This window comes from Petaurus breviceps, unplaced genomic scaffold (genome assembly GCF_028583685.1).
Source record: "Petaurus breviceps papuanus isolate PSGF00001 unplaced genomic scaffold, PetGlider_PUasm1.0 188, whole genome shotgun sequence".
Lineage (NCBI taxonomy): Eukaryota > Metazoa > Chordata > Mammalia > Diprotodontia > Petauridae > Petaurus > Petaurus breviceps.
The window spans coordinates 5834689-5861299 of NW_027185804.1; the positions used below are offsets into that span (position 1 = coordinate 5834689).

Genomic DNA, 26611 nt, shown 5'->3' on the forward strand with positions numbered 1-26611 from the left:
GATAATATAAAGGATCGCAGATGCTCACTCTACATGAACAGTTTTCCCTTTTTACAGTTCAAACCAGCCTTCCAAGCAGTGTTTCCTCCAGACCATGCCCACTGCCAAGGCTGCAGACATCACCTTTGCTCAAGAAAGGTCAATGGCTCCCTATTACCTCCAGGATAAGATGAAAACTCCTTAGTTTCTGTCAAAGCGTAAATGGACCTGCTGTATATCTCCTGCAGGAAATCTTTCTGGATCTCCCTAGTTCACAGGGTCATAGGTTTAGAGCTGGAAGTGACATTAAAGGCCATTTAGTCCATCCCTCGTTTTACAAACTTGGAAACTTGGGCCCATGGGGGTTAAATAATTTGCCCAAGGTGAAACAAATAGATGGCATTGGAGACAGGATTCGAACCCAGTACTCGGACTTTACAGCCAGTTCTCTCTGTGCTGTGCCATGAATATCTCGTCCTTGTTTCCTCCTCCTCAGATCTGTTTGCACGTTGGTTCCCCTAAACTCATCAAGGTCATTTATCTTTCTATCTTTGGGTTTTGCACATTGCCTAAAACACTTGTTGGATGGAATTGGATTGAGTTATATCGATTAGAGAACTGTGTTCGTGGGGGCCCTGAGTTAAGGGAACTTTCATAGTAGTCTTTTTCACCCGTGCTGTGAGTTTCGAATTGTGCCAAGAGCTCTTTTGAGGGTATGGGGGTAATTTTAACTATTCATTCTCCAATAACACTGGAAAAAAGTTAAAACCTAACCTACAGTCTCCCAACCCATCCCAAGATATGGGTAACTTTGGAAGTCTTTTTGCATGTACTGCTTTAAAAATCAAAGTGGAAGAAATTTTAGGTGCCATCATAAAAATGACAAAATACCATCTTGGGCTGATGACCCTGTGGCGCTCTGAAATGCGACCCAGTCTTGTACTCCTTTCAGTAATACAAAATAAGTCTGGAAAAGAGGTTGGAGCCAGATTAAGGACAGTTTGTATTTTGTCCTAGAGCTAATAGGGAGATCCTATTAAGGTAATAAGGAAGCTCCCAAAGGAATTTTTGAGCAGGTGAGTGCTTCTGTTTCTATTTTTTTATGAACAACCTTAAAGATTGTTATATATCTAGTCTTTGCTTTGCAAGTGTTGCAAATAAATATCTTTGGCTAAATGAAATGCAATTTTGATCTGACTTGTAAAACTGAAGTCATGGGTATTTGCTGGAGGCAATGGGGAACAAAGGAAGATTCCCTGGCTGGACTGGGACTATGGACACCTCCTCTTTTCTGCTCTGTCAGTAATTTACTATGTGACCTTGGACAAGTCCTTTCACTTCTCTGGGTATCCTCAGTTTCTTCCCCTTTAGTCTGTCTTGTAAAATTCTATTCTAAAAATCACAGAAGCTAGAGTTGGAAGAGGTCTCAGAGAGCATATAATCCAACCTGTATCACACGAGTCCCATCTGGAACATGCCCAACAAGTGATGTCATCCAGCCTTTGGTGCTTCTTTCTAAAATGTGGTTTTCAGATATGAACAAAGCACTCCAGGTGTGGTCTAACTGGGGCAGAATTACAAAGGGACATCTCCTCTCCCTATTTCTGGACATCATGTGCCTTTCTTAATGCATTCCAAGACCACATTGGCTTTTTTGACTACCACATCCCTCTCATAACACCTGTTGGGCTTAATTCTCTGAAACCCACACATTTTTTTTTCAGATGAGAAGGAAGGGGTTTGTTGGGGCTGTGATGTCTAATGATCTAGGATCCAGCTAGAAAAGGAGAATTCTGGATCTCCTCCCTAAGACAATCAGTGCATCCAGCCCTTCAACTCTCAACTTTGTCAATTCTCCAGGGTAACACCCAAGTCCCATCCCACTGTTTTCACACACCTGACTATTGCCCTTCCCCTTCCCATCTGTGTGTGCTCAGTAAGGTAAATGTGAATCTACCCAAGACAAGTAATGGGGAAAAAAGGCTTTTACAAGACTTTTAGATTATACACCTTTGGGGATTATACTTGGCATTCCTCTTGTCTGCTTCTGTGCTTCATTGAGAATTACAGAGCTAGAAGGGACTTCAGAGATCTCCCCGTCTCTCTGTCTCTCTCTCTCTTTCTGACTTGGGTTCAAATCCTAGGTCTACCACTTAAAATCAGCACAATGGTTCAAGTCAACCTGTCTCTCTAGTCCTCAGTTTCTCTCTGTAAAATGAGGGGTTTGAATTTGAGTGCCTTTTCAGGGGTCATCCAGTCCTAGATCTATGTTGCTATGCTCTACTCAGAAAAGTTAAATTGAAGATTCTTCAAAGAAAGAGTAAATGATCCTTTTTTAAAAAAAAAAAAAACCCCTGTTTTCCTCAGTTGTATGGGAGGCAACATTTCCAGCTAATAGAGGAAGGGAAACCTTTACAAGGACTGGGTCCTTAGCCAGGTGGGGAAAGGTTCTACAAAACAAATGATCCATTTGGGTTGTACAGATCTCTGCACCACAGGAATGGGGCCTGTTGTCTAGCTTTTCTGGCTTAAAATAGAAAGAACTGCATGGGGCACAGAAGCCTGAAAGAAAAAACTTTCCCAAGCAAAGCCAGGACCTTCTCAGATTGGTGCATTTTGATTCAATATATTTTCTTCATAATTTTATAAATTGCAGCAGCATGGACCCTAGAGGGATAAAGAAACTATTTTCTGTAAAAGTTCAGTTAAATTCAAATCACATTTTTTTCTTGGTGATGGAAACAGTCTTGAGGGTAGGAGTTAGGGAAAAGAGGATGTAAGGAGAGAGAAGTGACAGAAGGAAAAAGAGAAAGGGATGGAGGAGAGAGAGAAGGGCAGATGAGATATGAGGGGAGTAGAGGAGGAAAAAGAAGAAGAGAGAGGAGCAGAAAAGAGGAAAAAAGGAGAGAAAAAATTAAGGGGAAAATAAAGCCAGAAAAGAGAGGAGATGAGGAGGAGGAAGAGGGGAGAGAGAGAACAGAGAAAGAGAAAAAGGAGTGGATGTGGAAGGAGGAGAGAGAGAGACAGGGGGAAGGTAGAGAGAAATGGAGAGAGGAAAGGAGAGAGAGAGAAGTAGAGGACAGGGAAAGGGGGAAGAACAGAAGGAAAGAAGTAAAAGGAGATGGAAAGTATGGAGAGAAAGGAGGAAGGGACAAAGGAAAAGGATGATATGTGTTGGAATGGGGGAAGGAGGAAAGTGGGTTGAAGAGGTGAGATGGGAGAGAAGGAGAGGTGAGGAAGGAGAGAGAAAGACAGTACAGAAAGACAGATCAATAGTCCAACCAACTAAAGCAGGTTTCCTAGACAACCTCAAGGTGAAAAGTCAAATCAGAAAACTTACTTCTCTAATAATGCTGGTGAAGCCAGGGAAGCTGAGGGGTTTCCTTTTCCATTTGGTGATTCAGCCTGTAGTGAAAATAAGATAAATCTTTCAATTCCTTAAATAAGTCAGAACAAAACACTCAGGTGGACCAGCACATCCTACATGCATGTTTAGACAAGTGCACTCCCAAGGGTCATCCAGGCTTCTGAGCCATTATCCCTTTCTCCATCTTTTTTTGGGGGGAGGGGTCATTCCTTTTTTCTTGGGCGGGGTGCAGGGATAGAAGCACAGTGAGGGTAGCTTGCTCCCTTTCACTGTGTCCTCTCCTCTGTCAGATCTCTGAGTAGACTCCTTCTCCCTCTCCCTCTCCCTCTCCCTCTCCCTCTTGAAGGTTTGAGGTCCTTTCAGTGGGACCCAGTGGCCTGTCCCTTGTTTTTAGAGGGCAGCTTTAACACCAGACCCCATCACACCATGCTCTGTGCATTGGGAGGCAGGAGGCACACTGGTATGCCATTTTTATTTCAGAAGGTCCCGGCTACTCAGAACTCTTGTGAGTCAAATCCTACTTAGAGTTTACTTGGAGGATGTCCAAGCTGTTTTGTCGTAATGGAACTCTGTGAGTAAGCATGGTGCTGGGAAACCCACGTTTCCAGGCTAGGGATGAAACAGCCAGAAGTGAAAAAGAAAAAAGAATGGCCCTAAAAACAATAGGGTTTTAAAAGAGGGAGTGGGAAGAGTGTGCTGTGCCTGTGGTCCTCTTTCTTCCTACAAGTTCCTAGATTTCATGTGGGTGACTTTGTTTTGTCTGTGGCTTGGGAAGTTGGGGGAACTGAGACTGGTGTTGCCCAAGAGGTTTGAATCAGGGCAAAGGAGGGGGAAGAGGAGTCAAAGGATCCCTGCTCCTGTTTGGCAGAACACTAGAGCTGCGAACAGAACTCAGCTATATCCCTTTCTCCCTGCTTATAATAAAAACAGCAGGCATGCTCTTGGCTCTCAGAAAGACAGAGATAGAGAAGATAGATGAAGAGGAGACAGACAGACACAGAGACACACACAGAGCAAAAGAGAGTGAGAGACAGAGACACAGAGAGAGAAAAAGAGAGATACAGAGAGTGAGAGATAGACAGAGGCAGATACATAGAGAGAAAAAGAGAGAGAAAGAGACCTAGAGAGAAAAGACAGAAAGCGAGAAACACACACACACACACACACACACACACACAGAAAGAGAGATTGGTGGGATGTAGAAATAGTTTGTTATAAAGAAAGCTTCTTTGTAATGAAATTTGGTCTTTTTTCCCCCAAAAGGGTCTGAAGCTACATTGATTCTTCTATTCCTCCTTTGAGAAAAAATATTGGCTAGGATATGCCTATATTGTCCATAGAGAGAGAGACTAGACCTGTTATGTCATTGATGAAGGAAACTCCCAGATATGGAAATGTGCACTGCCAAAACAGGCCAGCACCTTCAGTGCAAATTAGAGCCTGGGAGAATTGACTAGAGCATTGTGATGTTAAGTGCCTTGTCCAGGGTTACGTGGCCAGAGTATGTCAGGGGCAGGATTTGAACCCAAATCCCCTGAATCCAAGGCAAGCTCTCTGTTCTTTATCCCACGTTTGTCTGAATCATACAGAATGAACTATAAATTGTGTTGTAAAATGTAAAATTCAAGACCTCAATGTCTTCACTCAAGTCAGTGGCAGAAGATGCTCCATGACTCTCCTGGAGCCCACACTGAACATGCTCTGTTTCCTGTGGCTTCTCTTCTGCTCCTGCAGGTCTCCTCTCAGCGGCCCCAGCACCTAGCTCTGGGCCACCATTATTTCCCTAGTCATACTCACCAGGGCTGGTAAGGATGGGATGGGTGATGTGCTGGGAGACTGGCCAGGAATGTTCAGAGCATTGAACTTGGGGACCACAGCCACACTGACTCTCCGACGGGGCATGTTCTGCAGGAAGAAAAGCGTTTACTAGCAGGAAGGTCATGTGCCCCGCCATCCTCAGTGGGACAATGGTAGCTGTCCTAAGTGATGAAAACAGGGAGAGGGGAGGGGTGTGAGTGTACGTCAGGGCAATCAGAGATTGTTCCACATGAACAAAGAAGCTCTATAGCTATGCATCCTGGGGGACTCGTTCTTGGACTAGAGTTTTCAGGGAAAAGTCACAACTTTAGGAAATTCACAAAAACCAAGAGAGTGGAAAGGAGATTTCTCATGTAAGAGAATGGATGGCATTAGTCTTCAGCACAGAGTCACTCTCAGCCTCAGTTTATTTCTGAAAAAGGTGGTGATGCAGGTTTGAGCCTGATAATGATTAAATGTTCTGCCCTGCTCCCCTCCCAGGAGTCTATGAGAAAAAGGGTTTGGAGGCCTTTTTTATTAGAAATAAGAATTCTTTCTTCCTTCCATCTATCCTTCCATCTTTCCTTCCTTCCTTCCTTCCTTCCTTCCTTCCTTCCTTCCTTCCTTCCTTCCTTCCTTCCTTCCTTCCTTCCTTCCTTCCTTCCTTCCTGCTTTTTGGAGGACAATTGGGGTTGTGACTTGCCCAAAGTCACATGGCTAGTAAATGTGTCAAAAGTCTGAGGTCGGATTTGAACCCGTGTCCTCCTGACTCTAGGGCCGGTGTTCTATTCACTGTACCACCTAGCCACCCTTAGAAATATGAATTCTTAAAAGCTGGAAGGGCCCTCTGAGGTCTTCCCTCCTGCTTGAAGAAAGAATCTCCTCTGTAGCCCCCCTGCCTGGTGGTCATTCCCTTTCAATAGCTCTAGCAATGATACCAGACAAGGCCACCTACTCCACTTGAGGGTTCTAAGTATTAAGAAATTTTCCCTAATTTTGAACTGAAATCTCTGACCTGGGTTCAAATCCCATTTAGAGACTCATCCTAGCTGTGGGAATTTCCTCATCTATAAAATGAGTGAATTAGAGTCAACAATCTATAAGAATTCTGTGATCCCCATGCTCCCACCCAAGGAATCCTTAATTTCAAGAAGGAGCTTTTGGATACAACTGAGTCCTCACACATATCCTGTGAAGCATGCAGGGATGAAACAAGCATTTATTAAACACATATTATTTTGCTAGCACTCTGCTTTATAAGTTACAAATATTATTTGATCCTTACAATACCTCGGGGAGGTAGGTACTATTATTGTCCCCATTTTACAGTTGAAGAACTGAGGCATATAGAAGTTAAGTTACATGCCCAGGGTCACACAGCTAGTAAGTATCAGAGGATAGATTTAAGTTCAGATCTTTCTGACTCCAGCCCAACACTCTATTCACTGTACTACTTAGCTGTCCTCCTTCGGGGAAAGTTTCAGGGCTTCCCATTTGTAGATGAAGAAATGGTGTCAGAGAAAGAGTAAAGGTTCAAGGTCACCCAAGTAGTGAATGGCTAGTGAACTTCTTGTACCTATGGGTGTTTTTCCTTCCTGAAACACCATGGACTTAGGTTATGGTGGAGCTTCTAATAAACCACTCCTGATTCTCTTCTGAGCAGCCATATTCCCCACCCCCCTGTGCAGACAACCTACCTTTCCCAGAGTGAGAGACATGGACCTGGTGGCACGAGGGACTCCATCCTCTGCAGCGATGGGGAGAGACAGAAGAACATCATCAGTCACTGCCAATCAGATTCAGGAAAGGGTTGGGGAAAGTGCTAAGAGCTGTCCAAAGGCCCTGGATGTTCCAGGCTCAGCCCCCCTCTATTCCTCTGTGAAGCCTGGAGTGAGTACAGGGACACTCTGAAACGAGGTCTCTGACCTCCGCCTCTGAGAATCTCTGGCTCCTTCAAGATTCACCTCCAAAGTCTGCTGCAGGAAGACCTCCCTGGTCTCCCCCGCCCCCGCTGCCCCAGGTTACCTTCCAGTTATTCTGTGTGTATCTCGTAGGCATGTCGTGCCTCCCAATGAGAGAGTAAGCTCTCTGAGGGCAGGGACTGTCACGCTCTTTCTTTATGTCCCAACACTCAGTGCCTGGCCTGTGAGAAGTGCCTGATAAATGCTTCTTGATTGGCTGGTTGGGGACCCTTCTGGAGCCCAGAGTCTTATTCCACGATGGGGCAGCAGCACCCATCATTGTCCTGCCTGTCTGCCTAGTAACGTTTTCATCACACACCTCGCAGGCTCTGCTAACAGATTGTACATCAGGGGTCCTACCGTGTCGGAAAAGCCTCCAGCATGGCCCAGGCCACAGACTGCATGTAATAACAACAGCAGCAGCAATGACAGCTAAGCATTAATATCCTTACAACAACCCTGGGAAGAAGGTGCTATTATTATCCCCATTTTACAGGTGAGGAAACTGAGGCAAACAGAGGTCAAGTGACTTGTCTAGGTAACTATCTGAGGCCAAATTTGAACTAAGGTCTTCCTGACTCTAGGTCCAGCACCACTTAGCTGCATATGCCTATTTTTTTTTTTTTTAAAGCAATCGGGGTTAAGTAACTTGCTCAAGGTTACAGGGCCAGGTGTTTCTGGGTGGGTGCTAAGTGTCTGAGCCCAGGATTCGATCTCCAGGTCTTCTCAACACTGGAGCCGGTGCTCTTACTCGCTGTGCTACCTGGCCGCCCCAAGCATATGCCTATTTTCTAAGGCAAAGCCCAATTACAAAAGCATTTATTAGATGCCTAAATGAATAAAACATTTATCATATTTATATTCATTTATCACAAATTTGATTTTGTATCACATTTTTTTGTGAATGTGTTTTATTCTTACTCTTAGAGTATAAACCTCTATGAGGGCAGGGATCATACTTTATTTGTATGTGCTCAGAAGAAGGCCTTGCATATAGAAGGTGCTTAATAAATGTTGACTTCAGGAATGCTCGACAAAATGGGCATGGGATGATGGTGATGATGATTTTTATGTAGCACTCTAAGGTTTGCAAAGAGCTTTACATAAGTTATCTCATTTGATACTTTCAACAGCCCTGTGAAGAGGCTGGCAGGGCTTGCCCAGAGTCACACAGCCAGCAAGTGTCTGAGGCAGAATTCAAACCCAAGTCTTCTTGATGCCATTCACACAATCTATTGACTGTACCACCAAGCTGCCTCAGTGAAGGAAATGCTACCAGAGTCTTTGTCTAACACTATTATAAAAACACAGGCACAAAGCATCCTTACGTACACAAATCCTAACCTAGTTACAGTTTAGAGGAGGTAGGGGAGCAGCTAGGGAGAACAGGACACCTAGGGAGACATTTGGGTGGTCGCCCATCCTGATCCTCTTGGTTCCCAGCAAATTGGCTCCCAGCTGACACATGGTGAAGGGCAGGTATGCAACTCTGATGCAGGCTGGTCAGACAGGGGACAGGTAAACAGAAACAATTAGAATCCAGGAATATGGTCTCTGATGCCAAAGCAGTTCTGCCAGCCTCTCCACGCATCCTTGTCCAGCTTACTCATGATTTAGGGTTTGGAAGGTGCTCAGGATCTTCTTGCCCTGGGCTATTGTTGTTGTTTGTCCTTGGTTTTCAGAGGACTGTGATGTCAGTGATGCCATGACAGGAAAGTCAATTGGATTTAAGAGTACAAAGTCACCGGCCTCACTTTCTCCTTTGGAGCCATCTGAGTCCAGAGGCAAGAGATGGATCAGGACAACTGGAAATGGCCCTGGATGCATTTGGGAGACCCTGGCCTTTTAAAGCTAAATCAATCTGGGGTGGGGAAAGACCCTCAAGGTTTCTGGCCAAAAATAGCAATTGTTTCTGAGTAGGTATTACCTCAGTCAAACTGAGACATTGCCAATGGCTCCAGATGGCTCTGGAGGAGAAAGTAAGGCTGCTGACTCTGCACAGCCCTCCCTCACTTAAATCTTGCCCTGAGATGGAACATCTGAATAAAGGTTGTGGTCTAGGCTTCCTTGCCCTTCTGACTATAAGACAATGCTACCCCTAACTGCCATGGCCACTCAGAGCAAGCCTGTCAAGCCAACGGACATTTCTTAAGCACCTACAATGGATCAGGAACCATGTTTGCCTGCTAGAACCATAGTTTGACTGGTGAAGCTGATGGGCAAATGTATCTGTGTACCCGCCCTGGGCGTGGTGGCCCACATATTGTCAACAAGCCCTGCGGTTAGGTTTAAGGAATGTTGGGCTGGCTTTCTGTGTGCTGAGATTAAGAAGGAATTAACTCACTCTTCCAACTCCACACATTGGGAGAGAGCTGGCTGTTTGCTAAACTGGTGCATTTTAGTGACCTCATTTCCTAAACCTAAGCCAAAACAGCTTTGTGCATTTCTACCTTAGTTCTAGGGAAAAAAAAAAAAAGCTGCTGATATTCCCCAGAAAACTCTCTCTCCCAGTGTTCTGTTTATAAAGGTCTCTCCATCTGGGACATGCTTTCTGCATCCCCCCTCCTCCAGTTCATTGTAACTAAGGATGTTTGCAATATCCAGGAATTGTGGGCTCAAAAAGCTCCATTTTCTCGGGCTGTTTATCTCTCAATGGCCAGAACTCTCATTCCCTCCGGCATGAGCTTTACTTGTTGGGAAATGATGACTCTAGCAACTGGGCTGAAAATGAAATGAGAAGACAGAGGCAGCAGCAGCTCCTCAGCCCTAGAGGGACACGCTGGGTTACACAAAGGGAAGAACTTTAGATTTGGATTCAAGAGGGTCTGAGTTCAAATCCTCCCTCAGGTACTTGTGTGATCCTGAGAGACCTGACCTCTGACTCAGTTTCTTCATCTTTAAAATGAGAGTCATATCACTCGTCTTGCAGGGTCATTGTGAGGATCGACCAAAGAACATCATTAAAGTGATCTGCAAACCTCAAAGCCCCATGTAAAACAGTTATTATAGCAATTGTTATACATATTACAACAGTACTAGCTATTATTATCAGGGACAAGGCTTATTTTCATCCAGTGTTCTTACTCTTAGAATAATTAAATCTTAGAGCTGGAAAGGACATCAAATGCCATCGAATGCACCCACAGATGCTCATCGTACAATATTCCTAACACATGTTCGTGCACCTGAATCCTTCCAGTGATAGGGAATTCACTGCCTGACTGACCTCTCCTGGACGAATTCTAGAATGTCAATATCCTTCAGCCAGGACTGAACACAACACTCCAGTTCATGGAGTGGACTGATCAGGGCAGGGGGCAGAAGGGCTATCACTCTACTTTTTCTGGGCACTCTATTTCTACTAAGTGGTGCAGTGGGTACAGTACTGGGCCTGGAGTGAGGAAGATTCCTTTTCCCAAGTTCAAATCCAGCCTCAGATACTTCTAGCTGTGTGACCCTGAGAAAGTCACTTAACCCTGTTTGCCTTACTTTCCTCATCTGTAAAATGAACTGGAGAAGGAAATGGCAAACCAATCCAGTATCTTTGACAAAAAAACCAAATAAACCCCCAAAGGGATCACAAAGAATCAGACACAACTGAAAAATGGCTGAACATCACATCATATTTCTACTAATCCAGACTAATCATTGTGAGTATATATGTAATATATATATAATATATATAAATATATATTTATACTTCATATAAACCTTGTGAGTATATATCACAGCCCTACTTTATTTCATCATGGCAGTAACAACCATGAACATAGAAATTATTCTGTCTGTGCTCTTTCAGCAAAGAAATGAGAAGTAAAGGACAGATAACACCGACATTAAAATCTGCTAAGTCCCATCATACCTTTCTGATCTGTTAGTGAAAATTTATGCGTCAAAATGGTGATTTGGGCAATTTTCTTGTAATTTGTCTTCATCTCCCCTCATGTTAGAGAGCCAATGGATTAACAGACTAGACTTAGGTCGCATCTTTTACAAACAATCACAGAGACACATTTGAATTCAGCTTTCAGAACCTAGAGGCCTTTTGCCTTTATATTATTAGTGCTAATTAGCCTCTATTGCAAATGTGGTATAATGCATAGACTTCTCCATTTAAGAGTTAAAGAAAAAAACCTGATTCAAATCTCACCTCTAACTGTGTGACCAGCTGTGTGACCACCAGCAATGATTCCCTTAACTTTTCTGAGAAACAGGCAATTGTCTGATAGAAAGTCATGGCCTCCTAAACCTGCTGTGTAATCTCTGCTCCCCCAATGTGGACTCTGAGGAGCTATTCACTGTTTTCTCCATCACCTCTTTGGTTCCAGATTATAAGTACTGGATTTTAATCAACAGAATCTATGGAATAAACAAGGTCATTTTTCAGGATGTCTGCATCCTCTCAGGTCCCAGTTTTTTCCAGCCTTAATGTACACTCCTTCCCCTGCTCATAAACTTTGGGCTTCATCCAGACTGGACTTATCACCCGCCCCCCAGACACTTCCTGGAATGTCTCACCTCTGGGCTACTGCCCATATTCTTCTCTGGCCCCGGAATGGCCTTCCTTGCCACTCTCTACCTGCTGCTGCCCCGCCCAACCTACCCACAGCAGAAAACCTGCTGCTGTCCCCAGCTGCCAGAGGGGCATCCTCTGACCTCCAGGAATTTTAGAGTACAACATTCTAACTTGTATTTCATCCATTGATGTGCCCATCTCATTTCTTTTCTCCAAGACTGTGAGCTGCCTGAGGGCAGCACCTCTGTCTGCACCAGACCTGCAGGGGAACACAGTAGGTATATAAATAAATGCTGAGGGAGTGGAACTGGAATAAAGTCCCTCTACCCCTCAGCACTTCCTTTGTCTTAAAGAGAACTGGCTGGAGGCACCTTGTAGGCTACCTTCTTACTGGGGCACATTCTCTGCTCTGCATTTCCTCCCGAATACTTTTCATCCCAGGGAGGTCTTCTGCCTCCAAACACCCGTCTAGTTTCCGCCACTTGCTCCCCCCTGGTGGGTGGGGTCACCAGGTCAGAGATTTACAGGTGGAATTGTCATCCAATTTACACAATGCTGTTCAGTTTTCAGTTGTGTCCAACTCTTTCTGACCCCATTTGGGTTGGTTTTTGTTGTTTTGTTTTGTTTTGCAAAGAAATGAGTAGTTTGCTATTTCCTTCTCTAGTTCATTTTATAGATGGGGAGACTGAGGCATATGGGGTTAAGTGACTTGCTCAGGGTCACAAAGCTAGTGTCTGAGGCCAGATTTGAACTCAGATGCTCCTGATTCCTGGCCTGGTGCTCTATCCCCTGTACCACCTAGCTGCCTTTATGCCCTCACACCTGGACTATTATTGTCCTGGTCTGCTGATTGATCTCCTTGCCCCAAGTCTTTCCTAGATCAGTCCATGCTTCACTCAGCTGTCAGACTGATTTTCCTAAAATGCAGGTCTGATCCTATTCCTCCCCCATCCCTCCATTCAAGAAGCTCTGGTTCTGGAGGCCTCCAGGATCAAAGACAAAACCCTCCGGTTGGCCTTGACAGCCCTGCACAGCCTGCCTACCTGCCAGTCTCCTTAGGCCTGACTGCCCTCCCCAAGACCTTTGCCCAGTGACCCTGGCCTCCTGGCTGTTCCTCGATGACACACTTCCTCCCCCACCTCTGTGTGGCTTCACTGGCTGCTCCCCAGGCCCAGAATGCTCTCCCTGCTCATCTCAGCCTCCTGGCTTCCATTGGCACAAGTCCTGCCTTCTGCAAGGACTCTTCCCACCCTGGTGCTTTCCCTCTCAGATGCTGCCCTATCACCCTTTCTACAGCTTGTTTGTTCACAGTCATTTGTGTGCTGTCTCTAAGCTCCTGGAAGATTCTGCCTGTCTTTGTATCTGTAGCTCTTAGTACAGTGCGTGGTGCCCAGTAGGCCCTTCCTAGGCACTCCAGCCTGGTTGGGCTGGCTGTGGCCAGGCCAAGATGATGCTGCAGGGCCAGGCTGCCCAGGCTAGCTGTGGATGGGCCAGGCCGGCTGCAGCAGGGCCAGGCTTCACACCCCTGGGGACCGCTGGATGACAGAAACCCCACTCGGCTTTACCAGAGGGGCCGTAGCTCCGACTTGAATTCTGGTTTGCTAGTTTCTTAAACTCCATGAGCTCCGCATGGTCTTTCTCATACGTCCTCTTCAGATTCTCTACATACTGCATCATAACCTCTGCAGCCTTTGACATCCGCTTTTCCTATGAGGAAAGAGAGGCAAGAGGGGAGAATAAGGTTAAGAAACCAAGACAGATAAAGCCATGGGAAGGAGTAACCCATTGGGACTTAATCGATAGAAAATACCAGAGGCAGGACCATAGAAGCCCAAATCTAGAACTGCAAGGAATCTTAGAGATCATTTCACCCAGTCCCCCTCATTTTACAGATGAGGAAACTGAGGCTCAGTTGAAGTGACTTGGCCAGACTCACATATAGGTAGTAAATAGCAAAGGCAGGATTTGAACCCAGAGCCCCTGATTCTAAGTCTGAAACTCTTTGCACTATAACACCTTGGGGGACCTCAGAATATAGGACACAGACTGTCAGAGCGAGGAGAGTCCTTGGAGGAGAGGATGTCAGGTGGGAAGGGCCTCAGAGGTCATTTAGGAAGTCTGTCCTTCCATAAGCCTGTGTAAGGATGGCCCAAAAGCCTTAGTGCAGCTTTAAGTTTTAATAGCTTAATCTTGCACTCAGATTTTTGGGACACCCTGTATATCTGTCAAACCAGATGTCATAGAGAACAGCAGCTGAAATAAATGAGGAAGGTTAGACTTTAAGCTCAGTGTGAGTCAACAGAGTGACACAGCAGCCAGAAAACCTACCAATTAGAGCCAGAGGCCCAGCATCTGCAACGAGGGTGAGACTCAATTCCATTCAGGTGCCACAGTGCAAGAGTGCTGGGCCTGGAGTCAGGAAGACTCGTCTTCCTGAGTTCAAATCCAGCCTCAGACACATTATCTCTGTGACCCTGGGCAAGTCACTTAACCCTGTGTGTGTCAGTTTCCTCATCTGTAAAATGATCTGGAGAAGGAAATGGCAAACCCCTCTAAAATCTCTGCCAAGAAAACCCCAAAAGGGGCATGAAGAGTCAGGACTGAAACACCCCAACAATTAGGCACGAATCATGTTCCAGGCACTGTTCTGGGTACTGAGGCTATTTAAAGGCAAAAACAGAATAGCCCTGCCCTCAAGAAGCTTCCCTTTCCTTAGAGGGCTGTGATATGTCTATAAGGGAGTACGCCACATGGTGATTTAAGGGGGAGAAGGCTTCAGGGAAGCTCTTTGAAGGAGGTGGTGCCTTAGCTGGTCCTCGCTGAACACAGGGGCTCTGAGGGGCCAAGATGAAGAAGGAATGGCTTCCAGGAATGGGGGATAGCCTGCTGGATCCTCTGAGGTGGGAGTTCAGAGCACGTCTTCCTCAGCTAATCATTAGCCCACAGACGTTCAGAGCTGAAAAGAACCTCAGAGGTCCAACCCACACCTGAATAAGAATCCCCCTTACTCTCATACCCATGCCATCAGTTAGTCTATGTCTAAACATTTCCACCAAGAGGAAACTCAGTACCCTCCAAGGAGCCCCACTCAAATTGTGGGACGGCTTTATTTGGTAGGAAGTTTCCTCTTATATTCAGTCTAAATTACTGCTTTACAATGCCTACCCCTTACAGCTGGGGTCAAGCTGAATAAATTGAACACCTCTCCTATGAGACAGCCTTCCAGATATTTGAAGACTGCTACCACGTCCCTCCTAAATCATTTCCAGCTCCTTCAATTAATACTCTCATGGCATGAATTCGAGCCCTTTCCCCATCCTGGCTGTTCTCTGGATTCTGATCAGCTCTCTGTCTGCCCTACTAAAATGATACACACACAACTGAGCTCCAGCTATGGAGAAGGCCCAGTCTGGGATATCATGTGTCTCTAAAAGGAACCCAAGATTTCACTGACTTTCTTTGCTGCCATAACTCACTATAATGGTCAAGGAAAACCTTTACTAGAGCTTTACTCAGAAGTGTCCGTGTGAGTGTCCTCAGTTTGTGAAGCTGATTGTTTGAAGCCAGATAGGTGTGAGACGTCTCTTTATCTCTCTAGATTCATCCCAGTATGTATAATCTGTCCTGGTGAGGCCCTTCCTCTCTCTAGGCCTCAGTTTTCACACTGGTTTCTGGAGGTTCTTCAAAGTCCAGGCTCCATTCATCATGTCTGTTCCTCCTGCCTGGAATGTTTTCTCTCCTTACCTCTGCCTCCTAGCTTCTCTTAGGACTCCGCTCAAGCTCAGTCTCTGCAGGAGGCCTTTCCTCTCTTCTCCCCCTGCCCATACCTCCCTCTGGGATCACTCCCAGTTTACCCTGTCTATATCTTGAATGTGCACAGTTGTCTCACCCATTAGAAAGGACTGTTCCCCCGCCCCTCCTTTGCATTCCGCACAGTTTGGCACACAGTAGGTGCTTAATACATGCTTGCTGACTTGGTTTATTCTGGGGCTGAGACTTGAGTTTGGGGGAGGAGCAATGCCGCTCACTCTGCTTCTTTCATGTCCTTCAGGGCCACCTGGCACCCTGTGTCCCCAGCAGTGGTTTCTTAGGCTAGTAGCTTCAACAAAGGGGTTATAGCCCCATGATGGAAGGGCCGACTGTTCCCTTTAGGGCCAGCAATGTCTTGAGATGAGCAGGGGCTGGGCTAGGGAGGTGGAAGGAGGGAGGTCAGTGGTCTGACCTGGCGCACTGCCCCAACCATTTCAGCGCGGCTGGAGAGGCGGGCGGCCAGGCGATGTAGGACGGCGATGTCTTCCAGCAGTTTCTCATAGGTCTCTCGGTGTTCACAGGGCTGCCAGATGGATGCTGAGGACTGAAAGGAGGGAGGAGATGGGACATTCTGAGTTACAGTTGGGGTGGAGGAAATCAGGCCTGGAGGAAGATCTGAATGCTCCCCTGCCCCTACTCCATCTTCCCCTTCCTCATCCCTCAGCTGCTGAGGTGAGAGGCTGAACCAGAGTCTCTGGACCTGCTCTGGAAAAGCTCTTCCTGGCTCAACCTGCCCCCCCCCCTATGTTTTGGCAAATTGGAGGTTTCCTACAAAGCCAAAAAACATCTGGACAGAAGTTTTTTAAACCCTCAAATAAAAAAGAAACAAACATCTGGACAGTGACCAGTGGCCAGGGAAGGGAGGCAAAAGGTAAGGGAGAAGAAGCCAGTCTCATCATCTGGGCCCAAAAAAAGGCCTGAAGGTCACATACCTACATAGATAACCTCAGCCCATAACCGTCACTATCAACCCACACCATTGCTTAGACAAACCTTCCCCCGCATCCCACCCCTCAGGCTGCTCTTGGTGATTCCTAAAAAGAGGGAGAGTATTCTTGGAAAACCATGTAAAACTGGGCCTGCCTTCCTGACAGCAGATAATAGGATAAGGACACAACTGGATCTGCCAATTTATGGTACAGGGACCTGCCAGATGAGCAGGGAAGTTCCTGTAACCAACTCAGGGTTGGCACCTTCTCTGTAGTTTGACTTGCCCAGGGTCACACAGCCATAGTATGGGACAGAGATGGCTCCTCAACCAGATTTTCTGGGCTCAAGGGCAGCCCTCTATTGACTTTGTTAGGTTGCCTCTTCATTGACTGATCAGATGAGCTAATTGGGCATCTCCTTCTCTGTCCACCAACCAACTGCCTTCCAGTTATATAAATACAGTCAATTCTTCATTTATAATTGAGCTCCCTGGTGGTCCCCCTCACTTCCCTCCTCCCTGTGCAACTGGCCTGGTCCTCAGACACATGATTCCCCTCCCCTCCTGGTTCCCATAGGCAGGGGTGGCGATGGCCTTAGGACAGCTCAGGGATGGGACAGCCCTTGGGCACTGTCAGAGCCAGGCTGCTTCCTTACCGTGATTGAAGTTTTAAAGTTGTTCAGTTCTTTCTCGGTGTTCTCTTCTGTCAGGTTCCTTTCTCTCTCAGCCTGGCTAATTCTCGACTCTAGAGTATAGCTGTCATTTCGAAAGGCCAAGGAAAGTTGTACAAACACATTCTATGGAGAGGGAGAAAGAGTGGAGGAGAAAGACAAGGAGGAGCTGCTGTAGGTTAGAAGGTTGAGTTTATGACTTATCTGTATGTAGATTCTAACTGGAGACCTGGAAAGGACATCAGAGGCTGGCTGGCCCAACCCTCTCATTTTGCAGAGGAGGCCCAGAAAAGGGAAGTGACTTTGAGTAGTTAGTGGCAGAGCTGATATTTGGATCTTCGTCCTCTAACTCCAAATCAGTGTTCTTTCTACCACAAGAATCTGTATTTACACAGCTTACCAAACCATGGAAGTTGCTGTCAACAGGGGTCTGTTCTCTAAGGCTAAGGGGTAAACCAAATCATAGCAAGGTGTTAATGGGTGAGAATGACTTAAAAAAAAAAAACCAACTGCCCTTCCTCTCAGATAACTTTAATGCCTTACCCTACAACAGTAAGTGGGAATGGAATTTCAAACATCACATCAGGACAATGGAGATGATGAGTGGAGCTGAGGACCTTTCAGGAGATTCTGAGGACGTCACATGAGACCTGGTCTCTACTCTTGCCCTTGGACTTGCCAGTCACTGGCTCTGTGACATTGGCCAGGCTACTCACTCTCTGGGATCTTCCGTTTCCCTTTCTGCACAATGAGGGGGTTGGACCAAGATGGCTTTCTAAGGCTCCTTCAGCTCTAAGTCTGATCCAAAGACTGATAAATTCTCTTCTTCCTGCTCTAAGATATTAAGAACCTATGGAAAAGCTTTGGAAAGCCACAAAAATGACAACATATGGCCATAGGAGTCTTAAGAGAAGGTAAAGAGTCAGTGCATTTTACTAAAGTGCCCCCCCCCCCCAAATGCTTTGCTCTCCACTATTGAAGAAAATTCATGACAGCAACTTGGGTTTAAATAAGCCAGGGGCACTTAGCTGAGCCAATGTAAGCAATTTGGATTAGCTGGGGGGATTTATGGCCAAAGGGTTTCACGTGGAGAAACCATATTTAAGGAAAACTGGTGTGAAGGATAGGTCTTGTTGATTTAAAAGAGACTTCAGCCAGCATTCATATCACATTTCCAAGTTTCTGCCTGAACAGCAATTTTAAATGGCTGCCAAAAGATTTATTTTTTAAGACCCCTAAGGTTCACTTAGGACTTTGTATAAACATTAGTTGCAAAAATCTCTGAGTGCAGGACTGACCTTTAAAAAGATGGAAATCACAGAGAAGGCGCTTCCTGGTCTGAGCCCATGTAGGAAAGCACTGGGGAAGAGACTTGGGCAGGTGGAAATTCTTTAGCGGAAGTAGGCTCTCTCTCTGTGCTGATTGTGTAACACTATGAATGCTACCCATATATTTAAGTTCTAAGTGTATTTCTATTCTATCATTCAGTTCTATCATATTCATTTCTGTACATGTCCTAGTTCTCTGCCAGCCTGGGAGCTTTCAGGGGCAAGAGACTACATCTTTAGAGTCAGTATAGGTGAGTGGTTAGAGTTTTGGGTTGGCGCTGGGAACACCTGGGTTCAGCTTCTGCCTATGATTCTTACTAGCTGTGAGACCACAGCCAAGTCATTTAAGCTCACTAAGCCTCAGTTTCTTCATTTGCTGTGAAGATTAAAAACAAATCTATATAAAGAACTTTGCAAATTTTAAGGTACTACATTAAGTTATTATAAGTAATTATTAATAATAATGATGACGACAATGATGATGATTGTCACCTTTGCATCTCCCTTAGGGCCGAACAAGGTACATTATGTCTAGTAGGAGCTAAATGTGTATTAGGAATGGATGAATGAATGAATGAACGAATGATGAATGAATGAATGAATGCATGAATGAATGCATGAATGAAGGTGATGGTCTTCATCTTCTCAGCCTTTTGTTGACTCTGCCCTGGGTCAATCAGCAGCAGATCTGACATTTCCATGCATAGAGAGGAGGGTGTTGTGTTGGCCCAATGCAGCTGGCCACTGGCTGCTGGCTGGGGTAGAGTAGGACCAGCCTAATTGGGTGAATGGCCTCGCCTTGCTAAGGTTTTTGCCTAGGGTCTTTGGCTATTAAACAAACAGCTCTGGGAGCACCTTCCCAAACACCAGCTGGCATGTTCTTGCATATACTTCCCGAATGACTCAGCCATTGGTCAGTCACACTGCTCTTGCTTGGGTAGCCTGAGCACCGATGATATGTGATGAACCCCTGATGAACCCTGCTCCATCATTTGTCTGTGGCCTCTCTATTCTCATGGACAACTTGGGACCCTTTTTGATTCCAGGCTGCTTTCTGTCTGGCCCCAGGACGAGGGAGGGAGCCAGTCCAATGGAAAAAGCTCTTAATTTGGAGTCAGAGGACCTGGGTTCAAACCCTCCCTTTGCTACTTAGTACTGCTAAGGCCTTGGGCAAGTTTCATCATCTGTAAAATTGGAGGATTAGATGACCTCAGAGGTCACTTCCAGTTCTCAATCTCTAGTCCTTCAATAAATTCCTCATGTTGTCTATTTCTGCACACCCAGGGAAAGCAGGTAAACTCTTTTTTTAATATTTGCCAAAGAGAGACATGATTAAATGGGCAAATATGCTATAAAACCCTAGGATGCTTTTCAAATGAAGTCAAAGTGAATTTTGCATTTCAATGTTCTTTTGTTGCTCATGTCCCTGCCCCCACTCAATACTTTCCCTCCCCTCCAAAAAATTAGTATAAATTAAGAATTGACTACATTTTGAAACCCATCACCACTAGCATGAAATATGGAATATGAATATGTGCATGAACACATTCTCTCACATTCTCCCCTCCTCTCCTCTCCATTTGGGGAGGTAAGATAAAATGCTTTCTTTGATTAAATTCCTCAATTCCCCAGCACAGTAACTGATTTCTTTTTTCTGCTTTGAAATAGTAATATTGCCATCAGCTGGGTCTTTCTTCTTTACGTTGAATGTGCTTTGCTTGTGAGGCAAAGGTCAGAAAAACAAAGGCCCCTTACAGGTGAGGAATGGCTTCCTGCTTCCTGCCCCCTCTCTGCTGCATCAAGAAAGGAAAACTAGCTCTGCTCGGGCTGCTTCCTTCTCTTCATCCCAGGTCCCTCTCATCAGTTTATTCTTGTGTGTCTGCCTTGTTTGTGCATGGTTGCTGCCAGCTGTCTCCCCTGTTAGATTATAAGCTCCTTGAGGTCAGGTACTGTCATGCTTTCTTTGCATCCCCAGTGCTTGGCACAGAGCCTGGCACATACTAAGCCCTCAGTAAATGTTCACTGACTGCCCTCCCTGCTTACTTCCCCTGGATTGGTGTTCTGCAGGGCTACAGTGCCTGGCACACAGTAGGTGCTCAATAAATGTTGATTGATTGATTTTGGTTCCCTTAACATACCATCAAATCTTAGTGGGAGGGGTCAGTAAGGGTCAGCCCTTTAGTGGGGCTGTAGGAGCTGCAGAGTACTTTTTCATTAGACCCAAGGATGCTAAAAACCAAGTCTCAAGTTTTAAAAGTAAAGCAGAGGTAAACTCCACCTTTTAATTCTTTGTGAATTAACTTGATTCCATTTAAGTTATCCCATGGTCCCCAGCTTTCTCATAGAAAAAGAAGGCCTACCTTCTCTGCTCCAAATGTCATTTTTCAGGAACTTTTGAAGAAAGAAATTTCAAGTAGCTCTAGATTCCAATGGCCTTTGCCCCAAAGAGCGTCATCTATCTACCTACCTATATCTGTCTGTCTGTCTATCTATCTATCTATCTATCTATCTGTCTGTCTGTCTGTCTGTCTGTCTGTCTGTCTATCTGTGTAAATAGACACGAGAATCTAAAAAGTTAATGAAGGCTGTTAAGAACCATGGTGGACCAAGACCCCAAGTGGGCACATCACATCCCCCTCCCAACACTTGGACCTGTGTCCCTGTGAAAGTATCACGGAAGCCAAACAGGTAAGTTCGGCCTGGATATGGATGGAATTTGATGAGAACTGTGAGGCACTTACCTCGACTTCCTTTTCAGTGAGCGGAGGAGCACTAGGAGAAAAGGGGAAGAAGGAAGCTTATCATTTCATCTCCAGAGTAACTGAAAGGATGCTTCTCTAACCCTGGGAGCCTCACTGGGTCTGCTCAGAGGAAGACTGCAGCATGCCCGGCTGGCGAGAATGGGGAGCTGGTGTGGATTCCACATCCTGCCTCCAAGTCTTTACTGGCACTGGTTGTCTGCATGCCTGGAGTGTTCTCCCTCCTCCCCTCTGCCTCTCAGAACACCTAGCTTCACTGCTGCCATTATTCACATCTGATTTTTCCATCCAGATTTAGACTGCTAGGCCTGGAGGCAGGAAGACCTGAGTTCATATCTGGCCTAAGAAACTTATTAGCTATATGACTTCGGCAAATTCACTCAACCTCTGCCTACCTCAGTTCCCCCATCTGTAAAGTGGGTACAATTATACTACCTATCTCCTAGGGCTGTTGTGAGAATCAAATGAGATAATATCTGTAAAGCACTTAGCACAGTGCCTTGTACATGGTAAGTGCTATATAAATATTAGCTATTATTATTTTTAGAATATCAATGAATAGCCAAAGTTCCAGAGGGAACACTGCATAGTCAGTGGAGGGCAGATCTCAGAGTGAGGAATACCTGGATTCAAGAAGTTTCAAGCTTCTATATGAAGATTTTCCTGAGCTTTCCCCCACAACTGCTAATGCCTCCCTCCCCCCTCAACTGCTAATGCCTCCTTCCCCCCAACTACTAATGCCTCCCTCCCAGGTGACTTTGTTTATACCTGTTTTGTATATATCTACATATACACATGTTTTCTTCCTCCTCTTTCCCTGCTAGAACAGAAATTCCTTGAGGGCAGGAACTTTTTTTTTTAACTTTTATGTTAGTATCTCCAGTGCCTAGCACAGTGCAGTACACAGTAGGCACTTACTAAATGCGTGTCGACTGGTTCTAGGCCAATGGGCTGGGTGGGTGCACACATGAGAGTATGTTTGAGCCCTCAAAAGCTGCTCTTGCCTGTGTCCCCAGCTCTATGACAGGGAGAGTCTGAAAGGGACAGGATAAGGAGAAGCAGCATCTTTGGGAATGGAGGAGGCTGAATCAGCGTAGAAGGGATGTCTGGTGCTGGCCAAGAACAAGGGAGGGAGGAACATTTTTTTTTACCAAGTCAGCAGACAAGTCTTATCTCTTGGTCTTGAGGCAGTGAGAAAGTGTGGCTCATTGTTAAAAGTCCCTGGACTCTGTAAATAAAGCTGGGGCCCCTTTCTTTCCTGTCTTGGGTGGTGCAGGCTTGACTGAGTGTGGGAAGTGAGGGAGAACAAGGGGACCTAACAGCTTCACCCCACCCGACAAAACAACAGATCAAAGATAAGATGCTCAGGAAGCCCGGCTTCCTCTGCTGCCCAGAGCAGAGGTGCGAGGTCACCCCTTCTCTGGGGAGGCGGGGTGCTAGTCCCCCCAACTGAAGGCTGCCAGGACCCTTCCTGTTTAGGTGCTAGGGAATCTGCCTTGATGCTGTTTTCTGTGAGCAGCCAGAGTGGGGCAGAGTGGCTGATTCCCCACTGGCTAAGATTTAGATGAATCAGGTTCTTCAGTTGGCTTTCTTCCATGGGAGTGGCCCATAGGCCAATCTATACCAAAAATTCCTTCCCAGTCTGGATCTTTGTGCTTCTATCCTTTACTGCTGCTGTTATCGATGCCTGATTATTTCATTTAGATTAAAAAAATAAACTAATAGCCCAACCTCCCAATGGGCGCTACCTAATAAATGGACAGAAGATGGGGCCTCAGACTAAGGAACATTTACCTGGATTCAGGTACTGCCCTTGCAAATATTAGCTGCCTGGTCACAAGCCAGTCAGCTAATCCCTTCCTGCTTCCAAGCAACTCTCAAAGACCCTGCATTACAAATGGTTTGCCAATTAGCACTGGCTGAGGGAGCTTCCTCCTCTGGACGTCACTGGACTGGTCACATCCTGGGTAAGCCAGGCCTGAAGTGTAAGATGAGTCATCATGGCTCCAGACATGAAGCCTGGTATAAGTGAGAGGAGTCCTGAGTATGAACCTGACTCTGCTGACCTTGGAACCATTGCTTATCCTCTCCAGGCCCTCATTTGCTCATCCATAAAATCAGGGACCTGGACAAATGGTCTCTAACGTCTTTCCGCCTCCAGGTCTACTATCGTTTAATTTCTTTCTTTCTTCCTTCCTTCCTTCCTTCCTCTATCAAGGTTAAGTCACTTGCCCAGGGTCACATGGTGAGTATCTGAGGTCGGATTTGAACTCAGGTCCTCCTGACTCCAGGGATAGTGCTCTATTCACTATACCTCCTAGCTGCCCCCAATCCTTTGATTTCAAAGAAGAACCATTAAGCTAATTCCTCCCCCACCTTCAGAGTCATTTAACAATCTGCCTGATCAACAAGAAACCTTGGGAAGGTTGGAAGAGTCCAGCAGGGAGAATAAGCTAGAGTTTGGGGCTTGGATCCAGCTTCAGACACTTAGTATCTGTGTGACTCTGGGCAAATCACTTAACCTCTGTTTACCTCAGTTTCCTCAACTAAAATGGGGATAATAATAGCACCTGCCTCCCAGGGCTGTTGGGAGGATCAAATGGGCTAATGTTTGTGAAGCACTTAGCACAGTGCCTGGCACACATATAATAGGTGCCTTATAAAATTTGCTGAACTGAACTCAAACCACAGCTGCCTTGAGAATGACCATATCAAGAGACAAGGAGGCAGAGGAAAGAAGGATGGTTTGGGCAGTGGTGGGTCTGCTGTGGCTGCCTGCAAATAACCCAGTAGATCCACCTGATTTTTAAAACTCAGCTCATTCTCTGAGCTTCAGAATTTGGTTATTAGAATCATCAGAAACTAACAGAGCTGAAGAAGACCTTGGGGAGACCAAAGAAAGGAACACCGAATCACAAGACTTGGGTTCGAATCTTGGCTCAGCTACTTACTCTTTGTGTAATCCTAAAGTGTCTCCAGGAGGACAGCATGAGCTCAAGGAAGAGAGAACTCACCTGGGGAGGTTCCCTGGACGACCTGGTGTTTCCTGGCAAGTCGGACCATTGGTTTGGAGAACAAATTATGTACCAAATAGATGTTTGGTTAGTATAAAATTAGGCCAGAGGAAGCTGGCCTTCTTTCAGAAATCTGTATCTCTCCAGAATTCAGTTTCTTCCTTTGTGAGCCAAGGACATTGGTCTAGACTAGGACTTCTAAGGTCCTATCCATCTCTAAGTCTATAGAGGAGAAAACCAAGTCCCACTCAAGGTTACAATCCTATAATCCTAGAATTATACTGAGATTTTTTTTTCTGATCTTAGGTCTTAGAACCTTAGAACTGCCAAAAGGAACACTAGAGGTTGTCTAGTACAACCTCCTCATTTTACAAATGAGGAAACAAAGACCCCGAGAGAACATGACAATTGCTGAAGGTCTCGAAGGTAAAGTGGGAAAACCAGGTGCTCTGCCTCTAAATACATACAATGCTCTTTCTATTAGTCTTTCTAGTGGCACCACCCCCAGACTACATTCACGGTCTCCTGAGTTCAAGGCCACAGTACCTTATGGCTCAATAATAACTTTCAGACCACTTGAACTTTTTCGTGTGGTAACTTAGTTAAGAAGATGTGAATTTCTCACGGCCCCCTCCAGCTTAATATGCTGTCTCTGATAGGGCCACTAAGTGCCTTTTAGAGGGGGTCATATACCTGAGCTTAAATCATGAATCCGCCACTGTTTGTATGACCTTGTCCAAGATGTATGATCTCTGTGGACCTCAGTTTCCTCATATGTAAGAGGAGGGAACTGCTCTAGATGACCTCTGAGGACCCCTTCCAGTTATAAATCCATGAACCTGGTTTCTGTGATGCAAGTGACAGAAACACACAAAACATGGCCCTCTGAGTTCATGGACCAGGGAGGGAAATCTTGCCTTTAAAGACCAGAGCGAAGAACTTTTGCAACCTAACTTGAATTCTCTTTGGTTTTGCCCAGATTGTGGGCTGTGATTTCACCCATTTAGGGAATTCTTTTCAAAAAATGCAGTTTGACGCTTTAAAAAAACAAAACAAAAACAATTTGTGGTCTTAGAGAGTGTTCTAGGGCATTGAGCAGTTAGGTGACTCACCCAGAGTCATAGCCAGTAGGTGTCAGAGTCAGAACTTGAATCCATGTCTTTCTGACTCTCTTAAAGCCAACTTTCCACTACCATGCACACCATCTCTATTTGTTCAATGTTGAAAGAAAAATAAACTTCTCCTGATACAAATTTCAGAGCAAGGCAGAACTTGGAAGCAAGGCCAGCTTCCTTGGGTGGGATGTTATGCTAACCAAACTGCCTTCTGGTCTGTAATTTGATGTTCTACTCAGTGGGTCTACCTCCCAGGAAATGCAGCCTCCTCCAGGAAGTCTCCTCTGCCTCTTCTAGCCCATGGTGATTTCTCTCTTCTCTGAACTCCTGCTGCCTTCCAGGCCTCACTCATAGAGTTTTGCACTGGTTTTTTCTCCCCAGTTCCTTGAGGGAAGTGACCATATCTAATTTATCTCTGTAACCCACAAAGAGTAGAAGGCAGGGTTTGGCATGTTGGTGCCCCATAGATCTGTTAGAGCTGTCCGGATGGACACCAAGCTTTCTGGAGACCATGTTGAGTTTTACCTGCCAGGGAGGGCCTTATGAACTCGTAGTTTATGGAGCAGCACATCAGAGATGTTAGGCATGACGTCACAGACACTCTTGGACTCTTCCTCTTCAATGCCTGGGGAAAGCTCAGAGGGGTGCCCTGCAAAGTGACATTTGGGGATCCCATTTAAGACCTATTATACTAGGAGCACACAGGTAAATTTTCTTCACCTAAAGCATTTTCTTTGACAAGCAGAAGGAGATTATACCTTATAACCTTGCATGGTGCCCAATACAGGGCTTACCCATGGTGAACAGGTGAGTCCTGCTGGGGACTGACCAACAGACCAACTGTTTCATGGCACAGATTTGTAGTTATGCAAAAAAAAATCTCCTTTCTTTGGCACAGTTCTCAGAAGGCAAGGGTTATCTAGCCATGTTTCCTTGTTTGGTCTGATACACTTACCCCATTACAGACAATGAACTGATCTACATATGACCTAGCAAGATTGAAAAACAGGTACAAAACTTGGGAGTTCTCATGGGTAGATAAGGACAGTCAGAAGAAATATGTACCCTGAGGAAAGACCCAAATGTCTCCCACTAGCACATTCATCTGATGACCTTGTGTAATATTTTATAGTGAGAAGAGTGAAGTCACCGCCCTTCTCCTTTTAGAAATCCCGTTTCCTTTAAAGCTTCACCACCTGCAGAGTGTCTCTCCAGATACCTCCAGTGGCTAGTACCTTCCCTCCTTCCCCAGTCACCTTATATCTGCTTTGTATGTGTTGCCTTCAATAGAATGTAAGCTCCTTGAGGGCAGGAACCATCTTATCTTTGTCTTTTTATCCTCAGAACCTAACACAGTGCTGGGCAC

The 26611-nt window shown here is 45.6% G+C and overlaps 1 protein-coding gene across 2 annotated transcripts in view; it reads right to left on the reverse strand.

Annotated features, from left to right (window-relative positions):
• The window catches only part of IRAG1 (inositol 1,4,5-triphosphate receptor associated 1), a 151475-nt gene that overhangs the window by 14537 nt on the left and 110327 nt on the right, over positions 1-26611 (reverse strand). For both annotated transcript variants that reach the window (XM_069091217.1, XM_069091216.1), the window contains 8 exons: positions 25771-25894; positions 21099-21129; positions 17015-17155; positions 15843-15974; positions 13186-13327; positions 6841-6890; positions 5144-5251; positions 3320-3384 (listed from right to left, as the gene is read on the reverse strand). In XM_069091217.1, coding sequence (XP_068947318.1) covers positions 3320-3384; positions 5144-5251; positions 6841-6890; positions 13186-13327; positions 15843-15974; positions 17015-17155; positions 21099-21129; positions 25771-25894 — 793 coding nt within the window. The remainder of the gene's footprint in view (positions 1-3319; positions 3385-5143; positions 5252-6840; positions 6891-13185; positions 13328-15842; positions 15975-17014; positions 17156-21098; positions 21130-25770; positions 25895-26611) is intronic.